The sequence below is a fragment of the Bombus impatiens genome, unplaced genomic scaffold (genome assembly GCF_000188095.3).
Source record: "Bombus impatiens unplaced genomic scaffold, BIMP_2.2 scf_1079, whole genome shotgun sequence".
In the NCBI taxonomy this organism is placed as follows: Eukaryota; Metazoa; Arthropoda; class Insecta; order Hymenoptera; family Apidae; genus Bombus; species Bombus impatiens.
The window spans coordinates 126724-143544 of record NT_177498.1 but is presented as its reverse complement, the minus strand read 5'-3'; the positions used below and the strand labels follow the sequence as shown (position 1 = coordinate 143544).

Here is a 16821-nt window from a genome sequence, read left to right as displayed (position 1 = left end):
AAATAGGCTCTTAGGTACGCGTTTGTACATAGTTTGTTGCATTTCATCCATTAAAATACAAATGTTGCCGTCGGACAATGTTCATTATTTGTACAATTACACTTTCTCATATGTACAGGTGAAGCCGCAAAAATTCTTTATCAAATTATTAGAAATTTCACTTCGTTGTTGCATGTTAGAAACGTTTGTTGGCCTCTAAATTTCTCCCGTGCCGATGGGAAAATAATTTATTAAAATAACTCGTCCTATACAAAAAATATTTGGTATTAAATGTGTACTGTCAATTTTAGGTCGGCTATGAGAGCCACCTGAGCACCGTTAATATCGCCAGGAACTTTATAAAGTGTGTATTCGTCGGTGATACCGCGTCGTTCGCCAAGTATTTCCCTGAAAAAAAACACAGTTGTCAATTATATCGATGCAGGAACAGATTTTAAGAATTATGTAATATCTCAGATAAAGTTACTCATCCGGTGCATTTTTGCACCTTCAAATTTCTCACAAATGCATAAAACTGTGCAGTCCAATTAATAACGAGTTGTTTTCCCAAATACCTAATTTTTAACAAAAGGCATATATAGCGTTGTGAATAATTATAGACTCAAACACATTCACTGCGTTATCTCTTCGATGTTACCAAAGAAGATCATGGATATGTTAAAATTCCGTTTCTTCCAGACTTCAAAAGATTGAAAGCAGATCTTAAGTTTATACAAGTTACTGTTATTTCACTAGTACTGTAACTTTATATTGTGATATGAAATTATAGAAACGATTTTGCCAATTTTTCTTTTAATAGCATTTCGAACGTCTAAAAATAGAGTTGAGTTTAACACGGCATTTTATATTATACTCACGGCACTGTACTTTCCCTGTGAGAAAAATGATCTTTCCTCCTCTGCTCTTTCGTTAATTATATTATAGAATTACGCTAATTTCAGTTCTGTGCTCATCTCAAACAGAAGATATTAGATTACTCGCGCTTACGCAACGACGTCTAGCTCGACAATACGTTTCACCATAATACGTAAGCGGAGAAATAGTACTTACATACAGAAGCTAAGTAGGAATGACAGCAGCATTCCCGTAGCCTCGCGTATTCAGCACAGTCTCCAGCTTGTACTTCGCATTCTTCTGGCCCCACGCGACAAGTGTGCTTCACGAAGGGGAATACCTCTGAAACAATAGGCTGTTGAGTGTCAGGAACAGACTTTCGACGAATCAGAGAAACCTTATAATCAATTTAAAAGGATTATACACAGGGTGGTATCTTTCAAGTGGAATATCGCTGGGATATCTTGTCAGTCATTAAAAATCAAGGATATCGGAAAGGCAGTTCTTACGGAAGCTGTTTAACGCGACAAGGAATTGTATTAATAACTTTTCCCTAGCTGCGGTAGCAGAGGAGGAATTTCAACCTCAAGTTCATTTTTTAAATAGGAAGTTACCGATTTCCATAATCTTTGTATATGTCGTAGAAATCAAAATTTTGGACAACTTTTTCCCATTGCCAATATTTTATAATTACTATTGATTACTAATTTTAATTCTCGTGCAATTATTTGTACATTTTGTAATCGTCGCTCGACCTTAGTTTGCGAGATGTGTATTCGTAAAAAGTTGTCTTTTGACTACGATAACTAAAATTCGAAATTCCATTTAAGAAATACGTCGCACAATTCAGATTTTTTGGTTGGACTAATACGGGACTACGTGCACGTATTCCGTTACTTTTAGCATACTCTTATTTACCGTATTGTAACTTCTGCGTAATCGAATCGGTTGATTAGAAATGGGCAAAGAAGAACGTGTGATTCATAAGACTGATCGAAATGGACTCATGTATTCGATTCGTGCACGCGATGCGTGCAGCAACGCAATTTTATTGCTACTGTCGCCGTTACCATTCGTGTACGCTCGACGAGCATTTAACGATGAACATTGTGGTCAAACTATTATAACAAACGAATCGTTACAGAATTGCTTACGGTTTGTACGGGAATCGTTCGCGTTGTTTACCTTGCACTTTGACTAAAGAGATGCTTATTAGATGTGCAAACGAGCAATCGCAATTTTTCAATGAAACTCGAAGCTTACTTTTTAAAAATACAGCAAGTCGTTCAATCGACGTCAGTTGTTCAAGTTCAGTCAATGTACTCTACAAACTTTCTATTCTATATCTTCCTGATTTATCTTGTAACTTTAAAGCAGATGGCTTAACCAGTTAACTGCTTTGTCGATGGCCTTTGTCAATGCCTTGATCACTGGATCTTGTTTAAAGACACTCCATTTTTCCATGGTGGATCTATCAGTAGCCCTTAAAGTATTGACTTAAAGTATTTATTAAGACTAAACCTCGAGTTAGAGTGAAAAATTTGGACTATTCATTCGTACACTTAATATACAGGGTAAATCGTAACACGTGGGAGCCGCTTCAGGACAGAAGATAACCGAGGATAGCCATCTCGAGCACCTTCTGCGAAGATAAGCAGTTACGGATTAGTGAACCACGAAAATGCCTTTGTATGTAAAATATAAAATAATGCAACTTATATAAGATCAGATAGAGCAGCACGTGTTTGTACGAACTTTCTTCGTTGTCTTTGTGCCTTCTGTCCAGTCCTGAAGCGGGTCCCACGTGTTACGATACGCCCTGTGCAATATAAAATAAATTATCCTTTTACGTATTCGTTTATTTTTAGTATGACACACATTTTATTGTCAGCGTTTCGCTACACGGTGTTTCAGCGATATAACGGTTAATTATCTTCGTCGTCGTTCCAGACACAGAAATGCATTTAACCGTGAAGATAACTTTTTAAATATCTATTTGCTTCTCAAAGTACTTGAAATTTACCCGTCGACTAATTTACTAATTTCACCGAACTCGATAATCTATCTTCTGGTATTTTTCCCTTTTACGTGTACCTTTCTGAAGACAATATACTGCACGTGTTTCTGTAACAGACGTTTAATTGTAAATATGAATATATTTTCAAAAAACCAAATCGATAATCGTGATATCTGCAATCTACCAATTACCAATTACCAATTACAAGGCAATAAATATAATGACAAAGATAGACAGAAAGAGGAACTGATTTTAAGCAGACCAATTGCGCTTTTGTCCGTGTGTGAGAAGCAAGGCCATCGGAGAAACTATGCTAATTAGAAATTCGAGCAAATGGTGTTAGAGGTGAACGACCGATAACTACGTAAAGAGTACTAAAGAGTTGGGACGACGGATGCGCGGAATACCTAAGTGTCCCTGTTAACGGCCGGTCGTTTTGCGTGAATCACCTGGTATGTGTAACCACCCTGCGCGTCTCAGCGCATTTAGAAGCGCGTGTCTGACAAGGATAGATCGTTACGATGAACTATCGTTACGAACGAACAACGATGATTTCCTGAACAGGTGATTGTCCTTCCGTTCAGCTGGATTCGAAGGTGTTTCACGAATTCACGCGTCATTCTCACGCGGGGGGAACAACTGGGCCAAGTTCTGCGGCAACCTACCAACCATCGACTTCTTCGCTTATAGATTACGCATATTTTGGCGCGTCTTGTCGTTTTTGTTAAAAATAAATAATATCGCGTTACTTATGTTTGCTACGTAGGAAATTAACGTGCATTTCCCTCGTATTTTCTAATTGGAATTGTACTGTAGTTGTTACACGGTTGTAGAAATTGCAAGTATTACGACAATTTCAGGGTCTATTATCGTGGCTCGAAAATTCCGTGAAAAGTTGCACAATCAAACCACCAGCATTTGCACGGTCAATTCTTCACGCACGAATTGTCTGCACGCGATTGTCGTTTTCCAGGCGATTCTTATATGCACGTAAATCGACGAAGGACGAGCCTAAAATACGAGCAATGTAATTGAAAAAAAAGCGAAACTGATGAGAAATCAACGTGATCGTTCCATTTTCTATATTTATTGCAACATTAAACGCAGCGTACTATGCAATATAGAAAGTTTTGTATAGCGGCAATGCGTCACAGAAATTTTCACGATAGAAAATTGAAACAGAAAGAAACCTCAGAGTCTGAATTGCGAGAATTTCTAAAAGATCCTTTCGATTCAAACATTTCATTATCGTATCGTTGTTCCGATTATTGCTATAATTATTGACTCGTTATAGAAGACTAATAAAAAACATCGATATCGCATATTTTGCTTTTTATCGTTGTTATAAATTTTACTCACCGTTGGAGTTGCCATCGCAACAACAGTGATCATTTATCACGCTTCCATCTTTGCAGTAAGTCATCTCTGATCTGGTGCAGGGCTTGCATCCTGGGATAGGACCTGTGAAATTCGTCAAAGTATATTTCTTCTATTCGATGAAACATTTCGTCTATTTGTGCCACTAAATAAAACCTCGATCTCTAAATTAATTGCAACATCTTCGTATCCGTCAATGTAGATCAAAAAATGAATATTAAAATTGAATTATAATGGAAAGCTGCTGCCGCTGCTACTGCTATCAAGCGGGTAATCACGTTGTGGCGAGTTGGAAGAAGAACACAGAGCTGGTAGCCTTCTACTACGCTGCAGTAAGGACACCATGTTCCTTGAAATGAGAAATAACAATTTTGTACGACCGATTCAGAGTTACATTTCATTATCCTCGTTTCGTAGAGCTGTTATTAAAACAAACGATAATCACATCAAATCGAGGGAGTACGAGTGTAATTCACGTTAATTGGTGGCTGCAGGTTTTATGCAACTGCTTTGAAATTATGTCGTTGATGTTGAACGCTATACCGACGTTATGTCACCTAAAACATTTATTATCATTTATCAAACCGACTGGGTACGAATATTTCGTTTTACGTCGTTCGATTCAGAATGCTTATAAAACATCACGAAATAAGATAAAGTAAATCGCGCTTTATTTTCCACAAGAATAACTTCAAATAGTCTAAATGGAATAAAACAAACGAGCGAACGCAGCGAGTAACGGGAAAATCGGTAGTTCGGTGCAAATAAAAAATGACAGAGATCTATTTATGCAAGGATAACTTCGCGGAACCATCGGAGATACAACTTTTCTTAGAATCCTGTGTATCGTTACAAATAGCCGGCTAGCTGAAATTGTCAAACAAAACCGAGTAACCTTGATTTCTATTTCCTGTCGACGATACGCGGTGCTTACGTTTGAAAATCGCAACATCGTTCCTGTCTCTCGAGCAATTATTTTCAGGTAACGATCGCATCAAGGAAGAAGGTGGCCTTTGGATCCTGGCGTGCGACAAGCATACTGAGCCTAAATTAGAACGACGATCGTTCGAATCGATCGAATACCTTTCTTGTCCGTACCGGCTGCAAAGTGGCAAGACAAAGACGAAATTAATAAAACGAGACAATTCGTCGAGTTAATTCGCGGTAGGTGGACGTGGCCCAAGTATCCGTTTAAACGGATCAAAGGGAGGTTATTCTCGGAGGAAAGATAAATAGATTTCGGTGCTTCGTAAAGATGCTTTATAGACCAGACGTTAGAATGAAGTCGGACAAGGGGCTTGGCATGTGTAACGCTTTTAGTATCGAGAGCGAAACGCGTAAATTTCCTACCAGGATAGAGCTGCAGCTTCTTCGCCTCCGTAATTGCCTCCTCGCAGAGGACCTCGTGCTCGAGAAAGTATTCCTCGTCCGGATGGTGGTTCACCACCGTGATCGACTCGAGATCACCGAGGATCAGGATCAGCGTCAGTACTCTGAATGCAGTGGTGTGGCTCATGCTAACGCCTCTTCTTCGACATCTTCGACGATGATCGAGATTCCGCTGTTCTTACGAGAGTTCCGCTTTTATCTGCTGCTTGAAATTCAAACACGAAACTTGTCAAGTTCGTTGCTACACGCTTGTCTTCGAAATACGATCGAAAAGTGCTTGTAGAAAACGCTGTGAGCTTCGCGGAACGAGTTCCTCAGGAGCGAAAGAGAACTCGCGCATTCGTGTAGTCGAAATTCATGGAAAAGCAAAGTATTTGTGGAAAACCCGGTATATGTGACCTCTTAGTCGTAAAGAAAAGAATAAAAAGAATGTTTCATTCATTTGGATCATTCACCTGGAATGTTTTTAGATGTCATTTAGATAGCAAAGGAAAAAATCGCGATACAATTAATCAGCGCTCATTGATGACTATATCTTTCTCTACAGAGGCGACGTCGTGACACCATTTTCTAGAATTACTGATATCTATTTAGGAAGGAAAATTGTACTTAAACTCTATTCTCATTCGTAGAACATTTTCCATTAAAAGGTCGAAGATTTTCCATTTTCGCGTTCGCAGTGTTTCCTACGAGCACTCTTCGATTAATGTCCCTGGATTTAAACATTTGATCCTTTGGAATGTTCGTTAATCGATGTGCAACAGCGTTCGAGAGATCGTTAAATTTTAAGCTGCGAATTAATCGTCCGATCGTTTCAAAATACTTGCAACGTATCCCCCAAATTTTGTTGTTTCATAATCGCATAGAGAAATAAGCAATTTGTGATTATTTGGGAATCTTTCGTAATATTGCTTACCGAATGTATAACGATATCTAGATTATCGAAGCTACGAATCAATTATATAATTATTCCAATCGTTACTTGCAAGATATCTCTTTTTAATCTTCTATGGTTTTATGCTTTTAATTGCGCTCCATTGTCCACGGTTTTTATACCTTTTCTTTATTACCCAGACTTATTCCATACGCATAGTAGTATAATGACTGTCGCAACCGGAAGTATATGCAAGATTACGGGATAAGAATACCGGTGGGACAGTACCATATGAACGATAACGATTGTCGTATTATCGTCATCCAAGGTGAGTTTTAAAAGGGCCCCTTTGTACCTAATACGAGTTTTATCAATGTGTACATTTTAAATATTCTCCCAGCTGTATAATCGTTGCGTCAAGCAATTTTTTCCGCTGCGTTATTGAATAGTACGATGCTGTGAAAATATGCAAGTACGTTCAACAACATACTCCTCTTAATGAGATAATTATTAGCTAATTGGAAAGTTCTATCGTCTATCTTTTATTATTAAGAAGATTATTATAAGCATAAAACGCAGCTTGAGAGACAACTTAAAGGGCCAAGACCTACTAGCTGAAATGTACCAAACTGCGCTACAAACTGTAAATCTCGTTTCAGTTGCTAATAACTAGACCGCGAATGTTAATGAATTTTTATATAATAATAATAACAATAATATAATATATCTCGTTTAGTTATCGCGAAGACATTAGAGGCGAAAATTACAACGTAAATCGATGGCCAGGACGTGTAATTACGTTATATTATCCTCGCATCTGTTTCTCAAGATAGAGTAGTATTTTAATGTCGTAGGTTGCACAGGAAATATATGATCCGCTCTGAAACGAGTGGTTTTAATATCGATCGTGCGTATTCATTTCATTTCGGGAGTGATTCATCCCTCGCTACCCTCTTGTGCTCGCCAACTTGGCTCAACTTAGGTATAAAAATGCGTAAAGCGAACGATGTTCTCTAATCGTTATAATATACATATTAGACGATATTCGTTTCATATAAACGCAGAAATAATTAGTGAACCGACCATAGAAATATTAAACCAATAAAAATGTGATGGAAACGATTTCCAAAAATTATTTATAGGTTTTGAATCTGCGTATTTTGATGGAAACAGGATGGCGATAAAATAGTCCAGTACACCTATAAACGAAAAGATTCAAACAAACGAAACGATCCGTGTTATCCAGACAAAATACCCGTATCTATTTGTGTAACCTCATATTTTCCCGTATTCGCTATGTTCGATCGAATGGACAACCACTGAAGCGAATTAGGCGATAGATTTGATTAAAAAATTCGCAGGGAATCTGTGAATGTTTATTCGATGAACACTCACTGCCAGTTATATCAGGACACCTGCCTGTTCGTCGCGTTTAATGATAAACCTCAACAAATTTTTCTTTATCGACTCTATTACATTTACATTTGCACATTTTATGAAGCGTATACGAGAATGATTTATAATAGACAGACTGTGGATGTTCATGCAAATTTACATTCCAATGAACACAACAACTTATTGTATGAATATTATATTGCATATTGAATACTCTATTTTCAGTATTATATTTAATTATATTAATCACGAAAACATATTTCGCAATGAACTGTGAACATCTATGTAAATTAATATCTTCGCGAATACAATTGAAAAAATGAAATCTGAATCGGAGACGATTATTTCACTTGCTATACGTATGTTCCAATGACTATTATATTTGGGTATTTCATAAATTTGCCCGTATTATGCGCACTATGTGCATTTTTGCATGCGCCTTCAAGTTTTCTATAGTTGCACAAAACATTCACAGTCTGATAATAGAATAATTGGGAAATAAGAGCAGCGAAAGGCATTAAATTTGTGCTAAATACGTACAACAAGCGTCTTAATATTTAAGTACGACCGGCACTGCTGACTCAGCGGTATTTCTAATATCAAAGCCTGTTAGGAGACCTGCAACTCTGATAAAAGAAGTAACATAAGAAAAATTACCGAGTACAAGTAAAAGAATAGTGTGAAGGAAAAAACGAGACAAATACGAGAAGCTACATTCGCTGTGAGTCACGGCCCGATGACAAAGACGGACAATCGTTAATTAAGCTCAATTAAGGCCCTGTACGCGAAACACGGACGTCTTGGACATGTTTTTGAATCAAGGTGGCATCGCCGAATATCTTCCTGCTGATTGCGTCCTCGTTTCAAGAGCGAAATTTTGTTCCTGTTTTTCCTAAGGATCGAAGGAAAAGATCGATACCGAATGAACATTGGCCCCAAAACTGTTGAAGACGTAAAACGTAAAGTTAATTAAGGTATTGAACGCGATATGACAGAAAGCGGACACGGTTTATCTACTTGAGCAATTACGTCATTTCTGGAGACTCCGAAGAAGACTCTGAAGAAGAAGAAGAAGAAGAAGAAGACGCGAACCAAGTGTATTGTAAGAATAACGACGAGAATATTGAACTACATAGAGTCAAGGTTGGTTATAAAAGTGTATGAATGTTGCAATTTTATAGCGCGACCACTCGCTGCTAGGAAACAAATATCATTGGCAGAGTTTAAATTAAGCGTAGGTGGACTTTTCCCATTTTCCGTGCATTTTGTACGGTTGCATGAACGTTTCGAGGAAAGATATTAGCTAGAGAACTACAATCGTAGAGCGAGCTACGCAATACCGAATATTTTACGTTTATCTACAAATTGGTAGCTAACAATTGTCACAAATAGAGATACAATATCAATTGTTAGATCAGTTCACCTGTATTTCATGCTTTTCCAAGGAAACATTGAATGAACGAAGGCAACAAAGCATAAATCGTCTTAACAAAGACATCAAGTTTAACTTTTACGAAAGTTGTAAATGAAGAAAATTTGAATTTTCGATAATTCAGAGTAATTTTCGATAGTTCAAGAAGGAAATCATAGTATCTCGTTTTAATTAACGATTAATGTTGGAATCTGTTTTCCACCAGACATGATTAACAAGTAAACTGCGAATGTTTATGTAAATTTAAATTTTCCTATACATCATTAAAGAAATGTTCTTGCACACTATATGTATTTTATGCATTTTTGCACATTTCAACTTTGTTATAAATTCATAAACGTCCGCCGTCTATTAATAAGAAAATGTTTTCGCGTATTCGCCTTCTTATCTTCAATATTATGACGAATAAAAATGTTACATCAACATTTATTTAAAGATGTTACATCGACAAGTTAATCTTTGAACAAAGATCAAAAGTAAGGCGTTCCTATCGGAAGTCATTTTTTCGTTATACATTTTCAAGGAAGAACACTTTATCTCCAGCTAACCTTTGACTTGACCGAATTATCTATCTGTTTCCTTGTTACGAAAACCAAGGAAAAAACGATGAGGGGAAAGTTATCAAAAGCTAATCTCAAAAGTAAGTATGTTATTCACATTATTGCAAAACGAACGATAAAAGTACCCAGGATGTTATATCTCTTTAGAAAAATGATTTTACAATAATACCTTTATCCTGTCTGATATTTCCCGCACAAAATGTCGCACGTCGTAAATACAAAGACTATAAAATATTTCCTCACCATTACTTCTTCTTGTTGGACACTTAGACAATCCATGGCATAAAATCCATTTTCTCGGTCAAATCCTTTGAAATATCATGTTCAGATTCACTGGCACAAAATACTTTCAGTCACGTTTAATTTTCTCAACAAATCAGCTGGTTGCATCGTAATTACGGAGATACGAATCGGCAAAAGTGAGAAATGTTCGTTTAAGAAACCGTGGATTGTCGCATTGTTTATAAAACGTGAATGAGATAGTAGGAAGTGTGCAATGGTTATAAAAGTGTGCCGGATTGAACGACGTGCAACCGTCGAAGACTACGGGCTGTGCTGAACTGTCGGCCGAGGGCTGAAAAGAGTATTAGGCAGCACCACTACCACCACTGTTCTCTACTGCTGCTACCAGGGGCGGACTGGGACTTAAATTTTTACCGGAAGATTACCGACATGACCGGTCTCCTGTTCTTAATTCATTAATCAAATCCTACGTAAAACGGCCCCAAATACTGAGCAACCAGGAATTTTTCTAAACTCCCCAATAACCAGTTCACCCCTAGCTGCTACTTCAATCACCGCTACCGTAATTTACAGTATCATTTATGTCAATTCGTACTTGTCTTATATTTTTGCCGCCAACAATTGTTTAATCTGTGCTCAAGGCATGGTTGGTTTTATATCGTATTGATGTTGGACAACGTAATAATTTTTCATTTTAAATTACATTATTAAAGAATTTTCGCGAGGTATTTAAACTGTTACAATATGTACCTGTTACGTTTAATACGGTTCTCTGTCCTCGAAGCGATGATAAATTTTAACGAGCTTCTTATCAAGTTTCTTTTAAACAAAGATACTAACTTGAATCCTTAAAAGGGAATTACTATTGAAAGTACCGTATATAAAATATAATCTATCAGGACTAGCGATCGGTCTTCAGTCTATTCGCATTTAGTGCAACGCGCTCACGTGCGTACTTTTACTGTTCAGCAGCTAAGAACCCTAGAAAAAAGAATACATGCTTCAGAGTACGAATGCTTAAACGTGTAACCGTTCATATACATTGTATGCACGAAACTCCAATCCCAAATCAGATGCCAATATTCGTACCACTTCTTCGACTGGGATGTATTAAACAAAACATGTAACAAATAGTACTCGACGAAAAAAGATTGTCAAAAAATAAAACATTGTTGGGCTTACAAAAGAGGAATAAATTGCATTGCGCGCCGTTGCGTAGCTGGATTTGCAAATTTTTTAGATGTGCCAGTCACTGATTTGGCGATTGAGTTCCGTATTGATAGATTATTGATTCTGAAATAATAACCTTACCTTTGTGTTAAATTTTTTATTGCCTTTTCAGATAAAGTCCTAATTTATATGGTGCATATAAAATAGTAAAATATTATGCATATACCCAATGTTGCATATTTTTAAAAAGCACAACAGGTGTGCCAATTCAGTATATTTTTATAAAAATTAGCACTATGGATCAAGTATATAGAACGTAGTTGTTGCTTTTACAAGATACAATCGTATTTACGAACATTTCTCGTTGACGACTTCGTATATATGTATGTAATGTACATGTTGTGTATAGGCCACTCTTGCAATAGCAGACACCTGGATTTTTGTAAGGATAAGACCAGTATAAAGGCGACATGAAAGGGCGTTTATAAGAAAGCATTGAATGCCTTGCGAAGAAGGGTCCGCTTACCTTGCTTATTGATCTTGTCGGTGAGTCCTGCATTGGTTCAGTCCTATACCTACCAATATCTTCAACAGGAAAGAATATTTTCATCATTATGTCTCTTAACGAATATCTGTCTTAATAAAATAACTTTAACAAATATTTCTTCACTGTATATCATTTCTATATATCGGTATAAACATGAAAATAAAAATATATTTACTCATTTGCCAAAAGAAGTTAATTAGAAGTTAATATGTTCGAACACATTGTTTTCAATAAACGTATTTATTCTATTATAAAGGTTATCAAAAATGTATCAATCATCATAGGTAAAAATAGAGGAAAACCTTTATTGATCCTGATATCCAGTTTGCTTTAGACCAGACAAGGACATTCTCATAGAGTAATGAATTATACGTAATTATACGAGTTTGAATTATACGAGTAAATTTTCAACCGGTTGATTCTTTGGTCACCCACATGTTTGATTTTTTCTTATGGTTATGCATCTGTTCCTCTATTGAGCAATTACTATAAATGTTGCACCAACGAAATAAAAGGATACTGGCAGCTGTTGAAAAGATTGATTAAGCGTGAAAATTGTATAAAGTGGCGCACAAAAATTGACGATAATTCGGTTGAATCGTTACATTTAAATCTTATTTATAGTGGGTGCGCCAGTGCCTAGCCCTCGCACGCTCCACATACGTTTCATAGCGGCACACCCTGTATGTGATCCCTGGAAGTGATCACGTAAAATGCACAACTTGTAGTCACAATACGTCTGCTTACATATCCGATTGACGTTCGTCACCCATACATAGTGGCAAGCCAGACCTGGACAAATTTTGTTTAAGATAAAAATGAAGAATAGCAATTTAAAACAGTAGTCGATCGTTTCAATTACTCTGGTACTTTTATTTAAGAAATAACATCAGGACAGTAATTGCATCTTGTATTAAAAACAAATAAAATAATTTGAAATAATTATTACAGTTATAAGAAATTGTAAAATAAGCGTAAATTTCGTTCCTTTGAAATTTTATGACGGTCTAAGGTTAAGTAGTAACCTATGCATAGAATTTTACCGTATTTCATCATCGATTTTATTGATTTACATTGATACAGCGGTTCTGTTCACTATTAACTTGCTCCCGTTTAACTGTTTACTTTTTCTACGCAAAAACTCTCTCTCTCACTGAACCTGTTATATCTCAATGGACGGTTTATTTAGTTTCCTGTAGTGTTAAACAATGCGTGGACGAAAATGAACGTAGGCGATAATACGTGCGTGTGTCCGCGTGTAACTATTCCAATAATTAATTGCGCAACCTTTAAGCAATAATTTCAATGGAGACAGTTTATAGCGCGCCGCCCTCCATAAAAGTGGAAATGTTTCGTACAATGTTTATAGCCTAATATATAAAAGATACTCAGGATTGAAATTTGTAATTTATGACATTTCTGTATCTTGACGAACTTATTTTATAATCTTCGATTAAATAAAGAGGGTTAATAACCTCACAGTTATTAACCCGATTCGTGCAATGCACTAATAATGAATATATGTAGATAGAATAAATTATTAGAAATTGTTTATATGTACTTTAAGACTAATTTCTATTTTTGACTATTTTAAATTATTATTAGGATATTATTGCGGATGTTTTGTTGCAGCGATTTATTTCATACGTTAAATAATTCAGTGAATATTATACGTTACATATATTATGTACTTTCGCTTATAATATGCATTTCGCACGTTTCTGTATTTTTAAATTTTCCATAAATGCAGAAAAATTTGCAATCTAGCCATTATCTATATTGAAATGTATTTGTAATCGTCTAATAGGAGTTATAAAAAATATATAACTTATTGGTTATATTGTGAATGTGTTACATCATGTCATTACTTTCTTATAACTGGTTCCACGTGTTTCTGGTTTAAATAAAATATAAAGAAATTTGATTGGTTTGTTCTATTTCTGCACGAGATAAGTTTGAATTCGCGGCTTTTCTATATTACGGCACTACCATACGAGCTGTACGTCACTACAGTAACTGTAAGGAATTTGAGAATGCATGCGCCAAAGAAACTATGTATCATATATTTCAAGCCGTATCATATAAGTATAGTTTGTGCCGCATTGCACAGTTTAAGCTGGAAACGTCACCACTTTAAATAGAAATGTTTTAAAAAGAAGACACGAAAGACAACTCACAAGATTTCTTCGTGTACGCAGTATTCGCTATTTTAAAATAGTGCGTTGAATTATAAACTTCTATTCGAATTTGCGAAATATAATTAAACAATAAAGATGTCATTTGAGCCAGTTTTGGATCCTGTAAGTATTATTTACATCGATTAAAAAGTTATTTCATTTGGCAAAGTTGATTGTCATCGATCCAGGAAGGATATACATATATATATACATAGCATCTGCACTGCTGATATGATCTCAATGAAACATAATTTATCCAAACACTTATCCAACTATATTTGTTAATTCGTTAGATTATTTACAAGTACTGTACAAGTATATGAGAATAATATTGTATAAGTTAAAAGAGATCAAAAGATCTGTAATAGTTTCAATTTAAAAAGTTGGATAAAATATTAATGAACAATTTATACAATGATATGTAATGCATTTTTGATTTTTCTAAATGCAGTACAATTTAATTTCAGAATTGTGAAGTTTTGCGTTTAAATAATAAATACCTTTATATTTTAATAGCCAATTCCTTATGTGGGAGCTGTTGAAGGTGGTTTAATACCTGGAAAAATGGTAAAAATTCGAGGCAAAGTTCCTCCTAATGCTGTACGTTTTGCTGTAAATTATCAATTGGGACCTACATTAAATCCAAGAGATGATATTGCCATTCATGTTTCACCACGTTTCGCAGAAGGATTTATTACTAGAAATCATATAGTATCAATGACTTGGGGCCCAGAGGAAAATGATGGCCCCATGTGGATACAACCCGGCCAAGAATTTGAGATGTTCCTTTTGTGTGATTTTCCATGTTATAAGATTGCCATAAATGGCAGACATTTTGCAGAATTTGTTCATAGGCTACCATATGAGAAAGTAACACATTTGGTTATTGATGGAGATGTAGAAGTACAATCTATCACATATGAGACCGTTCCAATTGATCCACCTCGTTCTCCTCGAGCTGTACCCACGCCAGATGTACCTACTGCTAATTTTGGACCACCACGTAATTAAGCATTTTATATCCTTTTTCTGTCACTAAATAATTGCATAATAAATTCTATGTCATTTTTTAGCACCTGGAGGATTATATCCTACAATAGGTCCACAAACACCACAAGGTGGATATGGTCCACCACCTCCAGCTCCTGGGTATGGGCCTCCTCCTGGTGTATATGGAGGACCTGGTTATAATCCTCCAAGAGCATATGGATATCAGCCTGGATATGAGAAGCCTGAAGAAGAAGAAGCATTTAGTGGTTGTTTGGATAAAGTTGGATTAGCAATAGGGGGACTAGTTGCAGCAGGAGGCATAGCAGCTGCTGCACACGCTATGAGTGTATATAAATTTAATAATTACAAGTCTTTTGGAAATAATAGCATACAATAATATCTGTATAAGATACTAAGAATAATAACATATGTTATATGCATGCTATGTTTATAATTTTTTAGAAAAAAAAAGAAGTTCAAGATGATCAGGAAAAATCTGATGCTTCTAAATCAAAAACAGAAAGTGAAGGTGGTTTGGGAAATCTTGGTTCTTTGGGTGCAGCTTTAGCAAGCAGTTTAGTGACCAATGCTTTAAGTAACTCACAAGCGCAACAAGGCTACCCTACCAACATCCAACAATCAAGCGGTGGTGGTGGTGTATTAGACTCTATTCTTGGAGCATTAGGTATGATATAGATACATTTTATGCTTAAAACATGAACAAGTTATGAAATAATACTTTTCTTAATCTTTCAAACTGAAGATATTAATATAGTGATTTGTTCATAATTGTATGATTGAGTGTTGGAATGTTAGGTGATGACATAGATGATGTCATCTAAGCTATATTTATGTTAAAGGTTATAGTGAATCATGATAAACACACAATACAGATAATTTTGCATTTGAAGTAAAATTTTTATATGCTTCATAAGTAAATTTTAATACATTAAATTTTTGTATATCTAAGGTGGTAATAATGGGCATAATGCAGCACCACCACCTCCTCCAAGTCAACCAAGTAATCCATTGACAGGAGCCTTAGGATCTATTCTTGGTGGTGTTCTTGGAGGTGGTGGAAATCAACAACCAAATTACCAACCTTCAGGAGGTTACGGAAATTACCAACCTTCTGGTGGATATTCTAATCAATCATCAAATTCAGATCTTTTATCTGGAATAGGATCAGCCTTTCTTAGTTCTGCTTTAGGAGGTCTTACCAAACACGACAAAGATGTAAGTATAAACCATGATATTCTAAAAATTGTGAATATGTTTTATAATCTGATTACATAATTATGATTGTACATACAGAAATCTCACGAAGAAAATCATCCAACTCCTCCACCAGCTTATACACCAAATTCTGCACCGCCTGTACAACCTCCTATATCTTCTGATAGTCCTGTTTCCGGAAATAAATTAACAGCAGATGAAATTTCAAAAGGCTTAGGTTTGGATGACTAATGTAAGTTGAGATAAAAATTCATATAAAAAATTATGTATAATGAAAATTTTATGCTCTGTTATTGATATATGCAAATATGTGCACAATGTGATTGTGTATTAAAGATATTTAACATGAAAGGCAGCTATTATATATATATTTATATATTTTTTTGGCACAAGATATTTCAATAAAAAGCACCACAACTATAATACAAGCTGCTAGAATCTCATGCTATATATAAAAAGATTAATATTTTTGTATATAGATTATTTATTTATGATAAATTTGCTCGAATTATTTTCACAGAATGTTACATAACATAAGTAAAGATTATAAACAAAATGAAACAATATTTATAATACAATC

At 35.6% G+C, this 16821-nt stretch overlaps 2 protein-coding genes across 6 annotated transcripts; one reads left to right on the top strand and one right to left on the bottom strand.

Moving 5' to 3' along the window:
- Positions 1–15: 15 nt before the first annotated feature.
- LOC100741800 lies at positions 16–13348 on the bottom strand. Of its 5 annotated transcripts, XM_033323582.1 has the most exons (11): positions 12882–13345; positions 12444–12630; positions 12141–12364; positions 11818–11876; positions 11433–11723; positions 10122–11102; positions 5579–5819; positions 5312–5329; positions 4211–4312; positions 1051–1176; positions 16–387 (listed from the first exon to the last, which is right to left on the bottom strand). In XM_033323582.1, the coding sequence occupies exons 7-11, from the start codon at positions 5742–5744 to the stop codon at positions 296–298; spliced, it is 504 nt and encodes a 167-aa protein (XP_033179473.1). In that variant the 5' UTR covers positions 5745–5819; positions 10122–11102; positions 11433–11723; positions 11818–11876; positions 12141–12364; positions 12444–12630; positions 12882–13345; the 3' UTR covers positions 16–295. The 5 variants fall into 5 exon arrangements, with proteins under 5 accessions (XP_033179473.1, XP_024226783.1, XP_024226782.1 ...); XM_024371015.2 differs by having other exon boundaries at positions 5579–5822; positions 11433–11876; positions 12882–13348; XM_024371014.2 differs by having other exon boundaries at positions 11433–11876.
- A 540-nt stretch (positions 13349–13888) lies between these two features.
- LOC100740597 (collagen alpha-1(I) chain) lies at positions 13889–16740 on the top strand. The gene is made up of 6 exons (XM_003493321.4): positions 13889–14138; positions 14532–15018; positions 15089–15351; positions 15468–15690; positions 15976–16241; positions 16320–16740. The coding sequence occupies exons 1-6, from the start codon at positions 14112–14114 to the stop codon at positions 16470–16472; spliced, it is 1419 nt and encodes a 472-aa protein (XP_003493369.1). The 5' UTR covers positions 13889–14111; the 3' UTR covers positions 16473–16740.
- Positions 16741–16821: the final 81 nt, after the last annotated feature.